General features: G+C 39.5%; 1 protein-coding gene across 1 annotated transcript in view; it reads left to right on the top strand.

Moving 5' to 3' along the window:
- The window catches only part of ZNF827 (zinc finger protein 827), a 136,286-nt gene that overhangs the window by 72,335 nt on the left and 39,817 nt on the right, over positions 1-24,134 (top strand). The window contains exons 6-8 of the mRNA XM_007055710.4: positions 10,303-10,542; positions 11,265-11,322; positions 18,386-18,489. Coding sequence (XP_007055772.3) covers positions 10,303-10,542; positions 11,265-11,322; positions 18,386-18,489 — 402 coding nt within the window. The remainder of the gene's footprint in view (positions 1-10,302; positions 10,543-11,264; positions 11,323-18,385; positions 18,490-24,134) is intronic.

Below are 24,134 nucleotides of genomic sequence, written 5' to 3'. Positions count from 1 at the left end.
GCTTTTGAAGAGTCAGTACAAGTTGACCCACTAGTTCCCCTGTCCACTTGATTGTGAAAACTAATGCACAAATTCAACTTATCAGACATTCAAGGAAAAATTTTTTCACCCAAATTGCCAGTTGGCATGTGAACCTGACTGGCATCCCAGCTAATAATCAGGTAATTCTGGCTCTTGGTTATCAGACACAAAGATTCTAGGTCTGAGGTATAACATCTGAAATTACTCTGGAAGCCAAATTTTTGGAGACTTATGGTATTGCCAACATCAGGCTTTACTACCTGATTCGTGATGTTTTAAATAACTATATAGTAGGGCTGTCGAGCGATTAAAAAATTAATCACGATTAATTGCAATAATAGAATACCATTTATTTAGATATTTTTGGATTTTTTTCTACATTTTCAAATATACTGATTTCAGTTACAACACAGAATACAAAGTGTACATGCTCACTTTATATTTATGATTACAAATATTTGTGCTATAAAAATAATAAAAGAAATTGTATTTTTCAATTCACCTCATACAAGTACTGTAATATAATCTCTTTATCATGAAAGCTGAACTTACAAATGTAGAATAATTTACAAAAAAATAACTGCATTCAAAAATAAAACAGTGAAAGACTTTAGAGCATACAAGTCCACTCAGTTGTACTTCTTGTTCAGCTAGTCACTCAGACAAACAAGTTTGTTTACAGTTGCGGGAGACAATGCTGCCCGCTTCTTGTTTACAATGTCACCTGAAAGTGAGAACAGGCGTTCACATGGCACTCTTGTAGCCAGTGTTGCAAGATATTTACGTACCATACGCATTAAAGATTCATATGTCCCTTCATGCTTCAACCACCATTCCAGAGGACATGTATCCATGCTAATGAGAGGTTCTGCTTGATAACAGTCCAAAGCAGTGCAGACCAACACATGTTCACTTTCGTTATCCGAGCCAGATGTCACCAGCAGAAGGCTGATTTTCTTTTTTGGTGGTTCAGGTTCTGTAGTTTCCACTTTGGAGAGTTACTGTTTTAAGACTTTTGAAAGCATGCTCCACACCTCATCCCTCTCAGATTTTGGAAGGCACTTCAGATTCATAAACCTTGGGTCGAGTGCTGTAACTATCTTTAGAAGTCTCACATTGGTACCTACTTTATGTTTTGTGAATTCTGCAGTGAAAGTGTTCTTAAAATGAACAACACATGCTGGGTCATTGTCTGAAACTGACTGCTATAACGTGAAATATATGGCAGAATGCGGGTAAAACAGAGCAGGAGACATACTATTCTCTCCCAAGGAGTTCAGTCACAAATTTAATTAATGCGTTATTTTTTTTAATGAGGGTCATCAGCATGGAAGCATGTCCTCTGGAATGGTGGCCGAAGCATGAAGGGGGATACGAATGTTTAGCATATCTGGCACATAAATACCTTGCAATGCCGGCTACAAAAGTTCTATGCGAACACCTGTTCTCGCTTTCAGGTGATATTGTAAGTAAGAAGCCAGCAGCATTATCTCCCAGAAATGTAAACAAACTTGTTTGTCTTAGTGATGGGCTGAACAAGAAGTATGATTGCGTGGACTTGTAGGCTCTAAAGTTTTACATTGTTTTGGTTTTGAGTGCAGTTACGAAACAAAAAAATCTACCTTTGCAAGTTGCACTTTCACGATAAAGAGATTGCATTACGGTATTATATGAGGTGAACTGAAAAATACTATTTCTTTTATCATTTGACAGTGCAAATATTTGTAATAAAAATAATAATACAAAGTGAGCACTGTACACTGTGTATTCTGTGTTGTAATTGAAATCAATATGTTTGAAAATGTAGAAAAACATCCCAAAATATTTAATACATTTAAATTGGTATTTTATTGTTTAACAGTGCAATTAAAATGGCAATTAATCACGATTAATTTTCTTAATCATGATTAATTTTTTGGAGTTAATCACTTGAGTTAACTGCAATTAATTGACAGCTCTACTATATAGGCTTGATTCTGAATTTGCACCAATCTCCGTAAGTAACTGCCAACTGAGTCAACAGAGTTACACTGGTGTAAAATTGAATGATGAGATTCAGACCCTCTCTATGTAAATAACATTTATTTTTATAAAGTATAAACCAAAAGAAATAGCCATTGCTGGGCATCATTTTCCCCACCATGTGTAAAATGGTTAGTGATCATCAAATGAAAGATGCTATACAAAATAAGTTTATTAGTATATTGATACTAACTTTATTTTGCATGGAGGTAGTTAAATTTAACTCCGTAATTTAACATTGGTGGGCTTTTTACACTTTGTATGAGCTGACAGCTTATGAGTTAGCTCCATTTCTATTTTAAGATACTATGGAAGCAATGAACTCACAGTAGAGGCTTATTTTATTGGAATAAAATCTTATGTGATCATTTTTACTTGTCTTCCGCTTTTCCGCTTTATTTCTACCTTAATGGCTCATACTGGCAGCCCAACCTTTTGATGGAAGAAACTTGGACATGGTCTTTCTGAAGTTAGTCACTACTGGTTCTAAACAGAGCAGAGGGTGTTACTTTAGAGTGGATTTCTGCACAACTCTCAGGCCCTGCTGCCTGGGGGATTGGGAGAAATCTCTGGAGCTGAATGCCGATCTGTGTACTTTCACCATGGCAGTGCATTGTGCTACAATTAGACTGTTAGGATCTCCCTTATGGTTTGGTTTGGTCTTTTTGTACGTTACTACTTTACAATTCCTTGTGTTCATGAACACAAAAGAGACTGTAACCTCTGATGAATGCACTTCAGACCAAAATAAACCATATACAGTACTCTGTTTTCATGACTGAGTTGGAAAATAGTGTCTCTTGATATGAATAGCTGTACCTGAGGGTTTTATGGGTCACCTGATTGAAAGGCTTATTGATGTGTAAAGTAACAACTCTTGGTGGTTTGATGTTAGTGCTTTCATAGATGCAATAAGTTTCCCTTATTTTGTTAAACTAGTTGGGCATCATGTAAATTAGCAACAGAAAATCAGTCCAAAATTACAGGTTTCAGAGTAGCAGCTGTGTCTGTCCGTATCCGCAAAAAGAACAGGAGTACTTGTGGCACCTTAGATACTAACGAATTTATTAGAGCATAAGCTTTTGTGGGCTACAGCCCATTTCATCGGATGCATAGAATGGAACATATAGTAAGAAGATATGTATACACACACACACACACATACAGAGAAGGTGGAAGTTGCCATACAAACTGTAAGAGGCTAATTAATTAAGATGAGCTATTATCAGCAGGAGAAAAAAACTTTTGTACTGATAATCAAGATGGCCCGTGTAGACAGTTGACAAGAAGGTGTGAGGATACTTAACATGGGGAAATAGATTCAATATTAGATAATCTAGTCCAGCAGTTCTCAAAATGCGGGATTGCGACTCCTGATGAGGTCTTGAGGTTATTGCCTGGGAGTTGCAAGTTGTCAGCCCCATACCTGGTGGGGCTCCAGCTGTCAGCTCTGCCATGCATGGAGCTGACAGCCCCAGTTAAATTAAATTAAAATTACCCTCTTTCCCCCTGTTTTTAATTTATAAGGAGACAGGGTTGCACTCAGAGGCTTGCTGAGTGAAAGGGGTCACCAGTACAAAAAGTCTGACTAGTCCATCCACAATTGTTCTCTGCAGTATTTTTACGGTGCTTCATCCAGTGTATTTTTAAGTGAACAACAGACTATATTTTAGGGTGACCAGATGTCCTGATTTTATAGGGACAGTCCTGATTTTGGGGTCTTTTTCTTATATAGGCACCTATTACCCCCCACCCCATCCCGATTTTTCACACTTGCCCTCTGGTCACCCTACTATATTTTGCAGACCAGGATAACACTGTCACACTACAAGTTAATTTGGCCATCAAAGTTTATTTGAATAGTGCATAAACCATGATGATAATTTAACCCTGCCCAGCTACCCAGATGTAATGCAAAAGAAAAGAAAAATCAAAGTAGTTGTCGTGTTACATATTCAACCTTAGTCTTTTCAATGTGCTAACCTCATTCCTAATAACACTGGGCCCAGTTCTGACCATGTGTAAAGCTATGCAGGAGTGCAAGGAGCCTTTTACTCCCTTGCATGAAGGGGAAAACCACTTCCATGCAGTACTATTCTCCCACCTGTGCAAGTGGGTAGGGAGTGGGCAGAGACTTGACATCATTTCCTCCCCCGCCATGTGGGCCAGCATAGCTAAACAGGTGCAGAAGTAGTAGTAATCTGTGCCAGGAGTTGGACTGATTCATGTTGCTTCACCACCTAGCCCCAGGGCAAGAATGAACCAGAGACCATGTTGTGACACTGAGTCACAACATGGTCCCCAGTCATCTGCTTGGACAACATGACTATGTGCTTCCCCTTACTCAGGTCTTGTGATAAAATTACAGTCTAGCTATGTATCACTTTTTCTTTGCTTTGCTGTTAGGAAAGAGGCTAAGGCATGACTCATGTTTATTTTTTTTTCTGACAGGATGGAATGGGGGCCTAGAATAAGATAGGGAAGGAAGAGAGAAATATCTCTAATGTGTAAAGTTAGCTTGAGCTGTGGAAGTCTCCCCTGATCATGAGAGAAAGGAAGCGCTTGTATTATTCCATTCTTGCCTCTGCCTGGCTTATGTCAGTCTCTCTCAATCAAAAGAGTAAGCAGGACAGGGGATTAAACTGTATGGAATGGAAACAGAAATCGAATATTTTGAAAGAGAGGCGGAGCAGCAAAGGTTAACCCGTATCTCTTCACCTAAATGTGGAGGCTGGTCCCAGAACTCTGGATGTCACACATCTGAGGAACATATTTGTTTGCCAAGTTACCTGAAATTTTGATTAATAATAATAACTGATGTAGACCTTCCAAGCTCACTTTCAGTGCACTATATTTTATTTTTTATCCTTCACCATTGATACAATTTTCTATGGCTTATTATAAGAGGGTGAGAGAAGCTTTAGGGAAAGAAGAAATATGCTTGATAGAGCAAAAAATAGTATTGAATTATAATATTTCTACCTTGCTTTCCATTGAGAACCCAATATAAAATGTTCTTAAGTCTGAAATAAATCAGGTAGATCGTGAATAGTGGAGATTTTTTATCAGTTTGGCCTTTTTTCAAAAAAAATGCACAAAGGTTTGTCATAAGATAGGATAGAAAACACTTCATGTAAATCATTCTTGGAACATTCCCATGTAGCTGTTAACTGCTAGCTTCATTTCTATTAGTGCTGCAAATAATAAAGCCTCTTTTCTCCATTTAACAACAAAAGCAACCCAAAACAATCTCCCCTTCCAGGTCCACAATCTAGGGAAATACAAATGAGTCAGTGAATAAGTCAACTTGATCTTGCATGAAAAGGGTTCCTGTATGAAAACTTAATATTTGTATTAAAGCAATATAAAAACACTAGGACTATATTGGGGTCGCATGACATCGTGAATGGCTGAACCATGTTATACTACCTTACAATATTCTGTAAATATTTAGCAGCTCAGGACAAAATGCGTGGCAGAGCTTGAAGATTTGATGGCCAAGATTAGAGAAAAATGGAAATCAAGGAAGGTGCTATATAAACACATCCTTAATTGGCACAGGGGGAAACAGAGAAGGCAGAATCAGAGTAACTACCAAGTGAAGTTAGTTGAACCAGTGAACTTTTGTTGGTGAACTGAAGTTGAAACAGCTATAGGGTGGTGGTTTTGATTTTTAAAAACATCCCTAATATCCTTACACTTCAAAGAAAAGATTGGCAAAGAGGAACTGCCTACCCTTCCAAACCTCACTAGTAGGCTGTATCCTCCTCCTCCCCCAGGAACAGATTAGTGGTCAGATACTGCAGCTATGATCTCCTACCGTCTACACCAATTAATATTCTGACCCACAAATGCCCATTAGTACTACACTAAGCACACAGCTCTCCATGGTGCTCTGATGAAGTCAGACAATGAGGAAAGACTGAGGAAAATTATGAATGAAATTGATTGGGAGGTAAAATTGAGACAGGAAAATGCGGACAAAAATTGGAAGTTCCGTAAGAAGAGTTTATTAGATCAAAAAGTCATGATTCCACAATCAAGAAAGAGGAGAGGACAAATTTGGCTAAAAGCCCATCCTGGTCAGTGGCAAAGTAAAACCAACAATTAGAAATATTTATTTTAACAAATGGGAAACAGAGGAAACAAATAGGAAATAGCATAAATTAGAATTCATGATGAGGAAAATTGATAAGGGGAGGGAAAAATCCATAGCTGGCAGAAGTAAGGACTATAAGAAGGAGTTTAAGTACATTGGGGCAAAAGAAATCCTAGCAATGGTGTAGGCTCATTACTAGGTGGAGATGGTAAAATTGTTGATGATGCAGAAGAGGCAGGAAGTGTTCAATAAATATTTCTGTTTTGTATTCAAAAAGAAGCAGTTTGATGTACCCCTATCACATGAGGAAGATGAAGTACTTTTCAGTCCATTAGTAACTAAGGAGGATGTTAAACAAATCTACTAGGGATAAACGTTTTGAATCAGCAGGCCCATATAACTTGCACTCAAGAGTCCTAAAGAGTTGTCTGAGGAGATTGCTGGGCTGTTGCTGTTAATTCTTAACAAGTGTTGGTATTCTGGGGAAATTTTAGAAGACTGGAAGAGAGCTAATGTTTTTCCAGTATTCAAAAAGAGCAAGTGGGATGATCTCAGTAACTATAGACTGGTTTAGTGTGATCTCAGTCACTGACAAATTTAATGGAAAAGCTGATAATGGGTTCAATTGATAAAGAATTAAGTCATAGTAATATAATTGATGCTAGGCAACATGGTTTTATGGAAAATAGGTCACATCAAATAAACGTGATTTTATTCTTTGAGGAGATTACAAGTTATCCCTAACTGGGTGAAATGTAATGGCCTGCAATACACAAGAAATCAGATTAGATGAGCTGATGGTCCCTTTTTGCCTTAAACTCTATGAATCTTTGAAAGGCTGGAATGCTGATGGAGGAAGACCAGGACTCTGCCAGTACCATGGGCTAGACAATTATAGCTGCCTTGGCCAGTTTTGGAATGCAGTGTAATAACTGAGATAGTGTGGCCCTGTCCCATTAAGGGTTTTATAGATCAGCATCAGACTATGAAGTGAATCTGGAAGTGAACAACAGCCAGTGCAGATTGAATGTTTGCCTAGAGCCACATAGGGAGTTACAGTACTCTAGACTGGAGCTGACAAATGCATGGATTGCTGTGACAGATTTCCTCATCTGAAAGGAATGGACAAAGTCTTCATGCTAGCCAGAGAAGGAAGGCAGCATTTTTGGTTACTGCTGCTGTTTGGATGTCCAGTGTTAGTCATGAATCTAGCATGACTAAATGTTACAAAATGTTAGCTACCAGACTGCAGATGGTAAGAAAGTGGAATTTACTAGTTCCTCAAAGAGTTTCTCTCTTCTAATTGGTATTACTTCTGTTTGTTCAGGGGTCAATTTGAGCCAGCTGTTCTTTATCCAGGCTCTACCTTCCTAGATGTGCTAAAATATCTGGGCCACTTTGTGCTATGTAAGAGAGCTGCATTTATGTAGGAAGACTGGTCTAGTAGATAGGGCACTTGAGACCAGGATGCAGTCCTTGGCTCAGTCACAGACTTCCTGTGTGAACTTGGACAATTCACATATGTACCCTGTGCCTCAGTTCCACATCTGTAAAATGGAAATAATACTTCCCTGCTGCACCAGGGTATTGTGAAGATAAAAATCTGTTAATGATTGTGAGTTGTTTGGATACCATGGTGATGAGGACTATATAAATATCTAAATAGGTAGATAGACACATTATCAAATCTATTGCTGTCATCATAGCTAATATTTATCTCATGATGTCCTCTAATACTAAACAAGAAGAGTGACAGAATTAAGGCTTGTGAAACTCCATGTATCAGAGGTCTCAGGATCGAGTAACAGCTGCCTATCATCACTGTAGGTGATCTTAAGGAAAGGAAAGAGCACAGTTAGTTAGGCACAATTTAAATCCGCTCATGCCAGGACATATCGGTGAAGCAGCACCTCGTGGTGGATTGTGTCAAAAGCAACTCACATCAGAGTATCAGCATTGTTGTTTTGCTTCTGTTCAGTTCTGTAAAGTTGTCCATCCATGTTACTAATGCTTTGCCAGTTGTAACTTAGCCTGAAGCCAGGTTGGAAGGGGTCAGATGTTGTTAGAGCTAGTTCACTATCTCTTTCCCAGGAAAAACAGGGTTGAGAGCAGATGGTAGTTGATGATGATGGCATCGACCACTGATTTTTGGAAGCTAGATCACAGTATTTCATGCTTCCTGGTGGTTGATTACCACCTTTGAGAAAGCCATTGACTACTTCTATTTCTGTCAGAAATGGGCCATTACATTTGCTGCTGACTCTAGCAAGAGTCAGATTTGAGGCACAGATTTTTTAAAAAAGATTATAGTACCTCTCGTTATTGAGAGTGGACTTAATTCTGAGAAGAAGAATAGTGAACGTGCTTCCTGCAAATGAGAGGCTATCATGGATTTTCAGTTTTCTGAGCAAAGTAGGAGGGCGGCCGTCAGGTTGGTGGAGAAAAAACATTCTTATTGATTGGCTTACAAATCAGAACAGTTCCTTTAGATAGGATTTGGTGGATGCTGTAAGTCAATGAGAAGAGCAATTTTTGGCCTTCTCACCAGCATGGCCCAGACCTCTTCAAATTCTTTATGCTGTGCTTCAGTCAAAAACAACCTTATCGGTAGGGAAGCCAAAGCTCTGGAATAGAGCTGTTCAAAACTGGAAATTTCCATCCCACTGGAAATTCCAAAATTTTGAAATTTCCTGCAAAATTAAATTTTTTGTGGGGGGAAAATGTATCTGGTCAGTCAAATCATTCAGTCATTCAACTGAAATGTTGTTTTGTTCTGATTTTGATGTTTTAAAAATTAATACTATAATTTATAATGTGGAAACGAAAAGGTGTTTCAAAACCAAAGAACCCCTAGGGCCTTCCACTCTCCTTTAACTGAAAAAACTTAAGTGGGAGTCTGGAACCAACTCTCAGTTCAGCTTCTTAAAGTGAAATTACACTTCAGAGCAGCCCACCTGCTTTATAGGTATTTTGGTGTGCCATGATCAAGCTGCCTTGAAGTGCTGCCTTTGAGGTTCTTTTGAAGTGGAAGGGAGCCAATATTTCAAGGGGATAAGGTCACTTCACCCTGCACCTGCATCACAGCACTCATGAATACACATGAATAATCTAAGTGTACCTACACCGTAGAAAACTGAACTGAGAGTTGGTTTTTAGATTATCACCTCATTTTCTTAATTTAAAAGACCAAGTTTTAGGGCACTGGGGAAGAAGACAGAAGAGGGGAAAATTGGATTTGGAGAGTTGGACAGGAAGGGTACTATGGGTTTGTAGTGTTTTAAGAGAAAATTCCTATGCCTGTTATCGAAAATGGGTTTTAAGAAAGAGAGGAGGCATAAAAATGTTCCTCCTAATATATTTGCTCTTAACATGTGCATAGGATAACTTTGTGTGTGTGATGAGGTTTCAGCTATGCACCTTTGGGAATTGGTGTCCAGCTGTGACATCATTTAAAAAAACCAAAAACCTTGGCCAATTAGAATATGACTGATTAATCAGTGCCCACAGCCAGTAAATTAAATAACTATAGTTTTTTTAAAAACAAAAATACGTTTTTGGGTGATCTTCCCATTTCTGTTTAGAAAAATAGCCTGATGAATATAATTCGGATAGGTTTAAGAGGGGTAGTCGTGTTAGTCTGTATCAGTAAAAACAACGAGGAGTCCTTGTGGCACCTTAGAGACTAACAAATTTATTTGGGCATAAGCTTTCGTGGGATATAACCCACTTCATCAGATGCATGGAGTGGAAAATACAGTAAGCAGGTATAAATATACAGCACATGAAAAGATGGGAGTTGCTTTACCAAGTGAGAGGTCAGTGCTAACGGGGCCAATTCAATTAGGGTGGATATAACCCATTCCCAACAGTTGACAAGAGGGGGTGAATATCAACAGAGGGAAAATTTACTTTCTGTAGTGCTAACGAGGCCAATTCAATCAAAGTGGGTGTGGCAGATAGTGATTCCTGCTCTCCCCTCCAGAGATCTAAATCAGACCAGTACCACTATACTCAGCTACTTGCTTTCAGTCCTGTTTATGCTGATATCCTAGTAATATGTAAAACTAGTATTTGTTATTCCTCCTTACTTGCTTTGAAAATTTTTAATTGAATTAAACAATTTTGTTTGTTGTTTTGTTTATTTTAACACATATTTGCAGCGGAAAGTTACAAGGAAACCCAGATGGTAAAAATTAAAGAAGAACCAATGGAAGTTGACATTCATCAGTCCCAGCCCTCAATTTCACCCAGCCAGACTGTTGGTTACAGCACTTTATTAGGGAGAGAGATTACTGAACACATACAAAAGGTACCAGAGGGCCGAGTGCTCCCGGAGAGAAACCTCTTCAGCCAGGATATATCAGTGAAGATGGCTTCAGAGCTGCTCTTCCAACTGTCAGGTAAAGACGGTAGACATAGCTGCCACTGTGTGCTCTTTGGAAGTGGAATTTAAAGAACAAAAGAAGATAGCTAACATTGTTCTGATTTTACACACAGTTAAGTCTAGTATGGTACAGAAAATAATAGAAATGAAAAACACTTTCTTCTACGCCTTACATTAGAAATTCAAAAGCTTCCCCATAGTATTGGCCAAGAATTCTTTAGCTATTTAGAATATGGTTTTGGGTGTTGTCAGTCAGAGCAGTTTCATAACATTTTAACTGTTTTGGAAAAGCCAGAGTTCATCTCTTGTGTCTTGAAAGCTAATTAAATAATTCCTGACAGCTGGTAGATACAGAACTGAAAATAAAGTAAAGGAGGGTTTCTGTGCACGACATCTATTGGAATAAGCACGTGATGGTTGCAGCATCAGTAGTTCTTCTGGCTGCTTTACAGATTCCCACTCACAGAGGGGGCAAGCAGCCGAGAACACAGAAAGGTTTTCATTGCCATAAACTGAACGGATGCAAGAATTGTGAATAGTGATGCTAAAATATGCAGCAAGACTAATATTGTGATAGTTACAGTTTAAAATAAAAATGATTGTAGTGTTCTTAGCTCATTCTAATTATTGGATAAAAGTTTTCCTGTACTGTAGTATAAAGCAGCAAGGATATAAAATAATTAAAAATCTGAAAAAATGGTTCTCATGCTAATTAAAATTATCTTTGTTCTTCTGCAGAAAAGGTGAGCAAAGAGCACAATCACACTAAAGATAACACCATCAGAACCACAACCAGGTAAGTTCCATCCATGTAGTGCTGCAGCATAAATTGCATGGGTTAGCTTTACATTGCAGTTCATAATTTAAAATGACACCATTTCACAATTGTAATATCATATTATAAATGTAAGATAGTTTTCTGTGCCCAGGGTAACATATATGACTAAAAAAATTAGGCCTATAAATCAGTGCATATTATGAGGCCATAAAACAAGACAAGATGGCACCTTGGCAAGGGAACTCCATACCAGAGCTCTCTGTGGTAATGATTCTTCCTTTCCCTGACCAAATGTGCAAACGTTCCACTGGAAATTGATTTTCCTAGTTTATTTTTTTCTGCAAAACAAAATGTTATTTCAGTAAATTTAACTTAAAAGAATATCAGGGACAATTGGTGAGTAAGGAATTATCTGACAGTACAGTTTTTAACACTTTTTTTGTATTGGTCCATGTCTTGTGATTCATTTTCCTGACAAACTCAGACTTCTCAAATAACAGTTCAGTTTTGGGATTTGGTCCCACTGAGATGGACCCTCGTAGTTTCTTTCAGGTATTGTGTGAGGTAAAAGCTAATGAAATATTTGATGTAGACTAATTGTCAGGGTTAGGAAAATGGGGCAAAATTGGCAGAGAATTAAGAGAACTAACATATGATTCAACCAGCCTATGTTCTTAGAGGGCTGATGTACAGTATGTTGCATGAGAACAAGCCCATAAGGTGCTTATGTTTAAATGAGGAATGGTGACTTATGTCCCTGATATAAGGAGCTTCCTAATCTCTTCACTAAATGGAGGCTGGGAGATCTCTTTGAAAACTGTATTGCACTAAGCACTTATTTACCAAACCTCCTCTTCTATCTCTGCCATTCAGTTTGAATTAATATTATACATTATGTACAATATATAGCCAAAGGGCTATATGAATAGCACTTTTTTCTAAACACTTTGTATGCATTTAAGAGAGTAAACAAAAGGGCACATTGAATTAATAATGACCTTATTCTCTTGGAGCTGGTACCTAGCTTAACTTCAGGACTTTGTATTTTAATTATGCCTTATATTTAAGATAAGACTAGCTGAGATCTCAGCATGTCAAATGAGTACTTTGCTCCGTGAGCCTGAAAATTCCAACTTCATGTTAGAATCTAAACTGCATAAGGTATGCAGTGAAGTGTAGGTACCTAAAGAGAATTTGCTCACCTCAAAAAGTTTCCCTCCTCTGGCAATTTTCACATCTACTTTGAACCCATTATCCATAATGTTCTCATACCTGTGCTCAATTAGATGGGAAATAAGTTTGTAGGGTTTAATGGACAGGAACTTTTTATTGTTCTTCAGCCAGCCTTGTAGTGTATTAACTCACAAATATTTGTACAACACTGTGATGGGGTGGACTAGGCCCAAAGGCCCCCTGTCGGAGGCCTCAGGGTTCTGCCACACCCATCCCAGGAAAGGAGCAGTGGAGAGGTCCTCCAAGCAGGCTAGAGTGGCTGCAGGTGAAGCAGCCAATCAGGGCCCAGGAGAGCCATATAAAAGGCGCTGCAGAGCCCCACAGGCAGTCCTCAGACTTATGACACAGTTGGTTCCTGAATATCGCATCTTGAGTTGAAAATGTTGTAACTCGAATTTTCCATAGTAACAATGTTGGATTGAGTGTCATAATGTCGAAACCAACATCATAAAGTCGCAACACAGTGACAGTTTATAAACATCGTAAGTGACGTTCATCGTAACTCTAACATCGTAAAGTCGAGGACTGGCTGTAGTTGTTTGCTGTTTGGAGCAGGAGAAAAAAGGACTGCAGGTCTGGCTGCCTGGAAGAGCAGCAAGGTCCCATACGGTTTGCTAGCAGGGATCGCGGGAGCATTGAGGAAGCTCCTGGCTGGTTACTAGGACTGAGTAGGGACTGAGCCTGGGGAGGGCAGCAGAAACATAGTGTCTCCCGGGAGGAAGCCCTGGGGATACAACTGCATACCAGGGCTGGACTAGTTAAAGACCAAAGCACAGGGAGGGCTAGCAAGAGAGACAGGCCCCGGTGGACCATATACACCAGAAGGGGTTTGTGCTGGTTAACATGCAGACAGTGACTCGGACGGAGCGCTGAGTCACTGAAGACCTGCCTGAGAACCACCGAAAGGCGTCACCAGAACTAAAGAATGCAGACACGCCCAACCAGAAGGGGGCACTCGCGAGAGGTGGGTTCCAACCCCGTTACAAACACCTAACACTTTTTAGGCACTACTGTAATATACATAATAAAAATTTTAAAATGTCATTTGGTCACCACCAAGCGAGGGCTAGTAGGATTCACGTAAAGTGTTCTAGCGTTCCTGATTCTTATCAGCTGAGCTTATAATTAATACTCAGGGCTGCCCAGTGTTATGCATCTTGCATGAAACATCTTTGGCAGCCCTGTCACATGCCATGCATTTAGCTGGGCTGCAGGAGTACCCTGTAATTGCTACTGCTGTTCACTAGGGGCTGCTGTAGTTCTCTGCCTTCCTTTGCTGCTCCCCTTGCTGGATCTGAGCAGGGCAGGGGCAGCCAGGAGGAGATGGTGACGGCAGCAGCAGCAGCAAGAGCAAGCAGAGGAGGCAGTGGCAGAGACAGAAGTTGAGAGGTCCCATTACAGACTCCAAACGTCCCCAGCTTTCCTCCCATCATCCTCCAGACACAACCACTCCGCTTCCCCTTCACTCATCCACTCTCAGCCTCTGGCTACTCCCTTCCAGCAGCATCCCCATACACTTCCACCCGTCCTCAGCCAGCTTCCCCCACCATCCAGTCACCACCGAGACCCACACTCGGTTCCCGTCTGTTTCCTTCAGACATCTACAGGCACCTTCCCTCAACCTCCCCACTGCCACCTCTGCCAAAGCAAACCCCACCCACCAGCACTTAGCTACTCCTCAGACCTGCAGATGGCCTCCTGCACCCACCCATCCGAAACACCCTAGCTTCTTCCAGCCCACTTCCAGCACCCACCCATCTACCTAGCACTCCCCCCCCCCAGCACATATGATGGCTGCCATCTTGAGCAGCATATTGGAGATTGAACCAGTGGCCTCCAGAGCTTGAAACAAAGAGCCAGTCTTTATAGTTGGAAGCTATAACAGATTCATTCTTTGTGGATAAGGCAAAAGAGGTGCTTGTAACATTTACCGACCAGTGGATTACTTTCTCTGGACAAAGTATAGCTCATCCTGGGCATCTGAGGCTCACAGCCCTTTGATTCCTATATGTGCCCCTGCTTATGTGAGACAACAGCTGCTGCCAGCAAGCTCCCTCCATCCTGAGCCCTGTCGGGTGTCCCTCTGCTCTGTGGAGATGGGGTACAGGAGGGGGGGCAGGAGTGGGGGGACACCCTGACATTAGCACCTCTCTTCCTCCACACCCTCTCTGCACAGCAAGCAGGAGGCTCCCAGGAGCAGCTCCAAGGCAGAGGGCAGGAGCAGCACTTGGCAGTGGGGGAGGGACAGCTGAACTGCCTGGCAATTGATAGCCTGCTGGGCAGCTCCTGCACAGGGAACTTAGGGGAGCGGGGAGCTGATGGGGGGCTGCCGGCCCACCCTGGTTCCAAGCCTCCACCATCTAGCTGCAATGGGCTGCTCTTCCTGCAAGCAGTGGACAAAGTAGGCGGCTGCCAAACAACATTATAAGGAAGCATTGCACAACTTTAGAATGAACATGTTCCCTAATTGATCAGGAACATAACGAAACAACATTAACTGGGATGACGTTAAGTGAGGCGTTACTGTAAAACTTTACAGCCTACAAGTCCACTCAGTCCTACATCTTGTTCAGCCAATTGCTAAGATAAACAAGTTTGTTTACATTTACGGGAGATAATGCTGCCCACTTCTTATTTACAATGTCACCTGAAAGTGAGAACACATGGTTCTCATGGCACTTTTGTAGCTGGCATTGTAAGGTATTTTACATGCCAGTTCTGCTAAACATTTGTATGCCCCTTCATGCTTTGGCCACCATTCCAGAGGACGTGCTTCCATGCTGATGACACTTGTTAAAAAAATAACGCATTAATTAAATTTGTGACTGAACTCCGTGAGGGAGAATTGTATGTCTCCTACTCTGGTTTTACTCACATTCTGCCATATATTTCATGTTATAGCAGTCTCGGATGATGACCCAGTACATGTTGTTGTTCATTTTAAGAACACTTTCACTGCAGATTTGACAAAACACAAAGAAGGTACCAATGTGAGATTTCTAAAGATAGCTACAGCACGCGACCCAAGATTTAAGAATCTGACGTGCCTTCCAAAATCTGAGGAGGATGGGGTGTGGAGCATGTTTTTAGAAGTCTTAAAAGAGCAACACTCCAGTGTGGAAACTACAGAACCCGAACCACCAAAAAAGAAAATCAACCTTCTGCTGGTGGCATCTGAATCAGATGATGAAAGTGAACATGCGTTGGTCTGCACTGCTTTGGATTGTTATCAAGCAGAACCCGTCGTCAGCATGGATGCTTGTCCTCTGGAATGGTGGTTGAAGCATGAAGGGACATGTGAATCTTTAGCGCTTCTGGCACATAACTATCTTGCAACGCCGTCTATGGGAGTGCCATGAGAATGCCTGTTCTCACTTTCAGGTGACATTGTAAACAAGAAGTGGGCAGCATTATCTCCTGCTAATGTAAACAAACTTGTTTATCCTAAAAAGAAAAGGAGGACTTGTGGCACCTTAGAGACTAACCAATTTCTATAAGCATAAGCTTTTGTGAGCTACAGCTCACTTCATCGGATGCATTCAGTGGAAAATACAGTGAGGAGATTTATATAAAGACGGAGCCATAAGTACTCCTTTTCTTTTTGCGAATACAGACTAACACGGGTGCTACTCTGAAACTTGTTTATCTTAGGTTTCAGAGTAGCAGCCGTGTTAGTCTGTATTCGCAAAAAGAAAAGGAGTACTTGTGGCACCTTAGAGACTAACCAATTTATTTGAGCATAAGCTTGCGTGAGCTACAGCTCGCTTCATCGGATGCCACTAGTACTCCTTTTCTTTTTGTTTATCTTAGCGATTGGCTGAACAAGAAGTACGACTGAATGGACTTGTGGGCTCTAAATTTTACTTTGTTTTATATTTGAATGCAGTTATTCTTTGTACATAATTCTACATTTGTAAGTTCAACTTTCATGATAAAGAGAGTGCAGTACAGTACTTTTATTAAGTGAATTGAAAAATGCTATTTTTTTTATCATTCCAGTGCAAATATTTATAATAAAAATAAATATAAAGTGAGCACTGTACACTTCGTATTCTGTGTTGTAGTTGAAATAAATATATTTGAAAATGTGGAAAAAATCCAAAAACATTTATATAAATAGTATTCTAGTTATTGTTTAACAGCATGATTAATCGTGCAATTAATTTTTTAAATCACTTTGACAGCCTTAGTAAATATAAAAATTAGCTGATTAAATGTGATGTGGAGCAGCACAAAATTTGGCAGCTGAGTACTAGATTTCTTTGACTTCTGTCTGGATAATGTCCATGTAGTACAATAAGGAGAGTAAAGAGAGTGAATGGGGAAAAGAAAAGAGAGGTTTACTAGATCAGTTTAACTGTAATTATCAGTGAGCTTCCCAATGGCAAATAACCTTTCATTGTGAATGCAAACCTCTCACTCAGACCACATCAGAAGAAATCATTGTCCTCTCTCTATAGGAGAAGATTGTGACAGGAGATGTATGTCTGTGTCAGTCTTCAGATTGACAGTTATTGTATCCAGACCAGCAGGGTTAACTTGCTTGGGCATGCTGCTGGCACATATGGTCTGAGTCTGGACTCCTCACAGTGTAACACTTCATAAAACCCAATACTTTGTTCCATGGCCTGAAAAGGTTCCTAGTTCTTTACGGAAGCAATGTGTTTCTTTACAATTTCTATTTCATCCATTTTTTTTTAAGTTGGCGAGATCAACTCAATGAAAATGTTTAGCTATCCCCAAACTTCCCCCGCAAAAGTATGCCAGGTTTGTTCTGTACATAATTACTAATTACTTGTGATGGTACAATGCAGATGTGGTTAATCCCATTCTGGAAACAATCACTTCCTCCATCCTGCCTCATGATGCCTTTTAAAATACAGTTGTCCCTATCTATTATACATTCTCAATTTAGCAGCTATCAGGTTTAAATGTAATTTTCATTTTGTTCTGGGTAAAATCATATTTAACATGCCAGGGAAAAAGAATGACTTTCCAACAAATAGACTATTCTTTTCTATTTTAATTTTTGTGTACCTCTTGGTATTTGTGTTGTAGGCAAGTCTTGTTTCTGTTCAGGTCTTTAGCTGAATGCAAAACAAAACTGCTCTATGACATATGACAATCAGTATCAAAACTAACTTCTTATTAACTGTTACGGTTAATAAAAAAGGTATACTTTCAAAGTCAAATGAAAGTGAATTCAAAATAGTGTTTGCATTCTGCAGTCTTTGAGAAGGCACCATTCTGGTCAGTTATAACAATTTTTTCCTGCTTCTGCATGTGATTATTTGATAGAACTGTCCAGGATAGGGAAGGATACAAGGAAAGCCAACTAAACTTTAGCTGAGTTGCAGAATACCACATTAAAAGAGAACCACACAGGGTATTTCATGACTTGTTTAGAATTCCATTCCTAATTATCTTAACTGATTAGATAGTTAAATGCTCTCATTAAGAGATATAATCAAAATAATCCCACTCCTTCCCTGCCTCCCACAATAAAGTTCAGATTGGATAGAAGAGTACAAATTTAAAAAAAAAAATCAATTTTTAGTTACTGATACATATCTTGATGTTGGGTTGTCACTAAATTATCCTGAAGTGATGCCATTAAAAGCATTTTGGAGAGAGAGTTTTCACTTTGATAGGAAATTTGATGTAGGGGTGCCACTGAAGTAAGACCACTGTATGCAGCATCACATACTGCATCTGTTTCAGTAGGAGCCTTATACACCAAAAAAACTTAATTGAACATGAGCTGTAAAAGTATTAGGATCAACTGTCACACTTACTTCTTTAGCTAGCCAGTGTTTTGTTTACTAAAAGAAATCTCTTTCCCCCTCAGCCCGTTCTTTTCTGAAGATACATTTAGACAATCGCCATTCACTTCCAACTCAAAAGATCTCCTGCCCAATGAAACTGCTCTTCATGGAAGGATAGCAGCACCAGGTATGGCCTTTTTTCTATTTAATTACTTTTAATTTGTTCAGCATAAAAAGACCTGTGACAATATTTACTAGACAAATTTTTGACTAGACAAAGACAAATATTTACTAGATATTCTAGATATAGTACTATCTGTACTATATTTATTCAGTACTTTAATCATCTATATCTCCCCTTAATAAAACTTAGTTTGCTGTGTAAAAACAAATAACTCAGCCACCAAAAAAATGAATATTTTTAAAAAGAAAAAAACAGAATAAGTTAAGTTTCTTCATAATTGCCTGAGCACTTATGTTATTAGCCTTTAAACAACTGTCTCAAAAAAAAACCAAACAAAAACCCAAAGCAAGAACCTAAAAAGGATGTACCTCAATATTATAAATTGAGTGTATTTCTTTTCACATCCTATATTTAAGGGAAGTATAAAGCTGTCTGATAAGAAATAATTATTGCCCTCTGACTCCCTCATTGGTGACTAAGCCCTTCCAACTCATAAAATACAGGAAAACTCCCTGTAATTTCCACATATGCAGTTCATGTGCCTGAACGGTTCAGCTTTCCAATACAATTCTCTTACCCATATCATTCATTTAGGACCCTATCCTGAAAGGTGATAAGCACCTCCTATAGCATGCTGAGTGTTGTCAATACCCATTAGGAGATAGCAACTCTCAGCATCTTTCAAGATGTGCTCAGAACTGCAGAAGACATAGCCTGTAGAGCCAACATTCTTGTACCATACCAGAAGAATCATACCACAGCATGAAATCTTGATTTATAGTATCAGAATTATTGCAATTAAATTATGATTATTCTCAAGAGTCAGTGTTTTAACTGAGGTAATTGGAACCATAGTGTATGTTTTTGTATCAGATAAGTTTCAATAGTCAAAAAAAAGTTGTTATCCAGAAAACGATTGCTCAGGAATCATTTTTAACTATTGGTTTGTCCCTTATTGTTACCATTTACATGTAGCATATAAGGGCTACTTATTTAGTTATTTATATATAATATATTGGTTACAAAGTGCATATTGTTTACTGGTCATATTGTAAGGAGTCTATATGTTGGATCAATATGTAATTTGTATGGATAGATATGCATAAATACTAGTTTCCTTTTCATTGTTTACTGCATACTTTTGGAATAACTCTATTTTATGAAATTTTTCGTCACTTTTCACGAGCAAATAACCCTTTGATAAATGAGGTTTGGAACCGAAATGTTGAAACAACTTTACAGTAGCAATGTGGTGGTGATTTAAAAAAATAAAAATAATGATTATATATAATGTATAATCTCAGAGTGCTGATAATTCGTTCTTTGTTAGTAGAAGGTCGTAGTCCTTCTCTGTTTCTGGTGGAAATTGTGGATGTTCTGGAATGAATGAATAAATAATCCATGGTATCGTCAAATCTACCCTCAGGAGCTTCCTTCTAAACAAAATCTGTTTTAAGCAACCACTCAAGAAATGGACAAATTGACTGATTAAATAAGGTGTTCTAATGACAGATCAGAATTGTACTCAGTACTTTGGGACTACTTTAGGTTGGTCTCTTAAGATAGGACATTACCTAATAAGAGTTGTGTCCAGTACTTCAGAAGTTCGTAACCTTTTTCTCTCTGAGTCCCCGTCGCCAACCCATGCTACAAAAACTCCAGGGTCCACCTGTGCCACAACTATTTTTCTGCATATAAGAGTCCGGGTCAGCATTAGAGGGTAGCAAGCAGGGCAGTTGCTCAGGGCCCTATGCCACACGGTGCCCTGTAAAGCTAAGCTGCTCAGACTTTGGCTTCATCCTCGCACGGCAGGGCTCAGGCTTGGGCTTTCTGCCCTGGGCCCTATCGAGTCTAACGCCATGCCTGCTTGGTGAACCCCCTGCAATCTGCTTGCAGCCCCCCAGAGAGCCCTGGATCCCCAGTTGAGAACTGCTGCTGTACGTGTTTCAGTGTGTTTTCAAAAAGCTTTGGATAAAGTCCCTCTGAATGTAGATATAAGAAAGCTTGCTACTATAGAGTGAGGAATAGAGTCATTTCATGGAGTAGAAGCTGATCAAGAATAGGGTAAAAGGAGTAAAAATGGCTAATTAGTATGGAAATTGATGCTGTAGTAAAAAGATGTACTTACAAACAAGGCTGTGCCATATATTAATGAGTTGGAAGAGCAACTGCATAGTGAAACTTGCTGAGAACACAACATTATTTAGGTTAGTCAAGACTCAGAAGGATTGTGAGGAAATCCAGAAGGATCTAAGAAAACTCGGCAATTAGGCAATGTGAATGCAGATTAAATTTAATAAAGGTAAGTAAAATACACATGGAAGGAACTGTTTAAACCATTTATATCCAAGTCTGTGCAGAAGACAGTTTTCTTGAAGATTGGTCTGAGTCTGTGGAATGAACTCCCACAGACCAACTGCAAGAGTTAAGGTCCAGGTCGTGTCAGGTGTGAAAACAACCAGACCCTCTCAGATTGGGTCAGCTCTCCTCCACCTCCATGTGGGGGTCAGTGGAGTGGCAGCTAGGTACCCTGCACCTGCTTGCCATCACCACTTTGCTATGCTCTGTGTTGTGAAGTGAGTGCGCCAAGCAGTTGCAGCGCCTCTTTTATTCTGCAGTGCACAGGAGACAGCAGTGCACTGAGGTGCAACTTACAAGCACTGTCTATATAGCTACTTTTAGGGCAGTAGCACAAGCCCCACTTGCCTAAGTCTTTTGACCTGGGCTGGGATGCTCACTCCAAAATGCTGTTTAGACATACCTTTAGTATGGTCCATGTGAACACTTAGTTGCGGCAGGCTAACGTGGGGTAGATTTACACCCAAGCTTTCCACAAACTAAATGTTCATGTAGGCAAGCCCTAAGAATTAAAAATGAAATGAATTAACATCAGAGAAAAAAGACCAGCAGCCACATCACATGAAAGAAGAGCTACTGTCATGTTGCACCACTTTGGCTGGGCAACCAAGGAAATAAGACTGAAATTGCAATAGCTGTCTGAACTGCAACCCAGTCAACATGCTAATAATTTGTGATGAGTCATGACTTTGAGGGGAAAATGTAGTATCCTTTAAAAGTAATACCTAAACTAAATATCTTTAAGAAGGCCCCACACCAAAGGTTCTTGAGCAAAATAAGTTGTCATGGGATAAGAAGGAAGGTCCTCTTATGAATTAGTAACTGGTTAAAAGATAGAAAACAGAGGGTAGGAATAAATGGTCAGTTTTCACAATGGAAAGAGGTAAAAAGTGGGGTCGTCAAGAATCTGTACTGGGACCTGTGCTGTTCAACCTATTCATAAATGATCTGGAAAGGGGAGCGAATAATGAGATGGCAAAATTTGCAGGCAATACAAAATTACTCAAGATAGTTAAGTCCAAAGCTGACTGCAAAAAGTTACAAAGGGATCTCTCCATACTGGGTGACTGGGCAACAAAATGGAGATAAAATGCAACGCTGATAAGTGCATAGTAATGCTCAGTGGGGAAAAATAATCCCAACTATACATATAAAATGATTGGATCTAAATTAGCTGTTAACACTCAAGAAAGAGATCTTGGAGTCATCATGAATTGTTCTCTGAAAACATCTACTCAATGTGCAGCAGAAGTCAAAAAAGCTAACCATGTTAGGACCCATTAGGAAAGGAATAGATAATAAGACAGAAAATATTATAATGCCAGTATACAAATCCATGGTACCCACATGCCTTGAATACCCCATCTCAAAAAAGATATATTAAAGTTGGAAAAGATACAAAGAAGGGCAACAAGAATTATTAGTATGGCATGGAACAAATTCTATATAAGGAAATATTAAAAAGACTGGTACTGTTCGGCTCAGAGAAGAAAGGACTAAAGGGGGATATGATGGAGGTTTATAAAATTATGAATGCTGTGGGGAAAGTGAATAGGGAAGTGTTATTTACCCCATCACATACCACAAGGGGTCACCCAATGAAGCTAATAGTCACCTTGTTTAAAACAAACATAAGGAAATATTTCTCCACCCAACATACAGTCAACCCATGGAATTCATTGCCAAGGGGTGTTGAAGGCCAGGTGTTTTAACTGGGTTAAAAAAAGAATTAGATGAGTTCATGGAGAATAGGTCCATCAATGCCTCTTAGCCAGGATGGTCAGGGATGCAGCCTCCTGTTCTGGGCATCCCGAAGCCTCTGACTGCCAGAAGCCAGGACTGAACAAAAGGGATGGATTACTTGATAATTGCCCTGTTCTGTTCATTCCTCTGACACTGGCCGCTGTTGGAAGACAGGATACTGGGTGAGGTGAACGATTGGCCTGATCCAGTATGGCTGTTCTTATATTCTAATGTTTGGGGGGCTTTTTTTCTTCTTTTCCCTTTGTTTATTGAACATTCCCATCTCTTCCTGTGGTGTTGGTATCAGCCAAATAAAATCATTTTTGATAAAGAAAATAATGACCTGTGATCAGCAACTGTTCTGTGTACATTGAGAACTTTATTGTTAAGAGCTATCAATCCAGTATCACACACAGTTTTCACAAAAATTAGTACTAGTCACACACACAATACATTTTAAGAAAACCAAAAAAAAACACACTGTGTTGCACAGAATCACTGTAAAGACACTCCACTTTTCACATTTTAATTCATTGAACCTATCTGAGAGAGAATCTCATTTTATTTAACAATAAATAGAGAATTTTAAACAGATTCCACTGTACTTGATTTGGAAATAAGCAGAGTAATAGGTGGGAGGAGGTTGAAACTCAGTTCTCAATTAAACTCTTCCATGTCACTGCAGCTTGATATTTATATAACTGTGAGAGATGCAGACATTCATAGGTTCCAGGATCAGAAGGGACCATTGTGATCATCTATAACACAAGCCTTTGAACTTCCCTAAATTATTCATAGAGTATATATCTTTTAGAAATATGTCCAATTTTGACTTTAAAACAGTCTATGATGGAGACTCCACTACAACTCTTAGTAAATTATTCCAGTAGTTAATCTCTTTTGCTGAATTTGTCTAGCTTCAACTTCCAGTCATTGGATAGTGTTTTACATTTCTCTAAAAGAAAAGGAGTACTTGTGGCACCTTAGAGACTAACCAATTTATTTGAACATAAGCTTTCGTGAGCTACAGCTCACTTCATCGGATGCATACTGTGGAAAATACAGAAGATGTTTTTATACACACAAATCATGAAAAAAATGGGTGTTTATCACTACAAAAGGTTTTCTCTCCCCCCACCCCACTCTCCTGCTGCTAATAGCTTATGTAAAGTGATCACTCTCCTTACAATGTGTATGATAATCAAGGTGGGCCATTTCCAGCACAAATCCAGGTTTTCTCCCACCCCTCCCCCCATACACACCCCAAACAAACCCACTCTCCTGTTGGTGTGGAGGGCGGGGGGAGAAAACCTGGATTAGTGCTGGAAATGGCCCACCTTGATTATCATACACATTGTAAGGAGAGTGATCACTTTACATAAGCTATTACCAGCAGGAGAGTGGGGTGGGGGGAGAGAAAACCTTTTGTAGTGATAAACACCCATTTTTTCATGATTTGTGTGTATAAAAACATCTTCTGTATTTTCCACAGTATGCATCTGATGAAGTGAGCTGTAGCTCACGAAAGCTTATGCTCAAATAAATTG

Source organism: Chelonia mydas, chromosome 4, assembly GCF_015237465.2.
Source record: "Chelonia mydas isolate rCheMyd1 chromosome 4, rCheMyd1.pri.v2, whole genome shotgun sequence".
NCBI classification, from domain to species: Eukaryota; Metazoa; Chordata; order Testudines; family Cheloniidae; genus Chelonia; species Chelonia mydas.
This window is presented reverse-complemented; position numbering and strand designations above follow the sequence as displayed.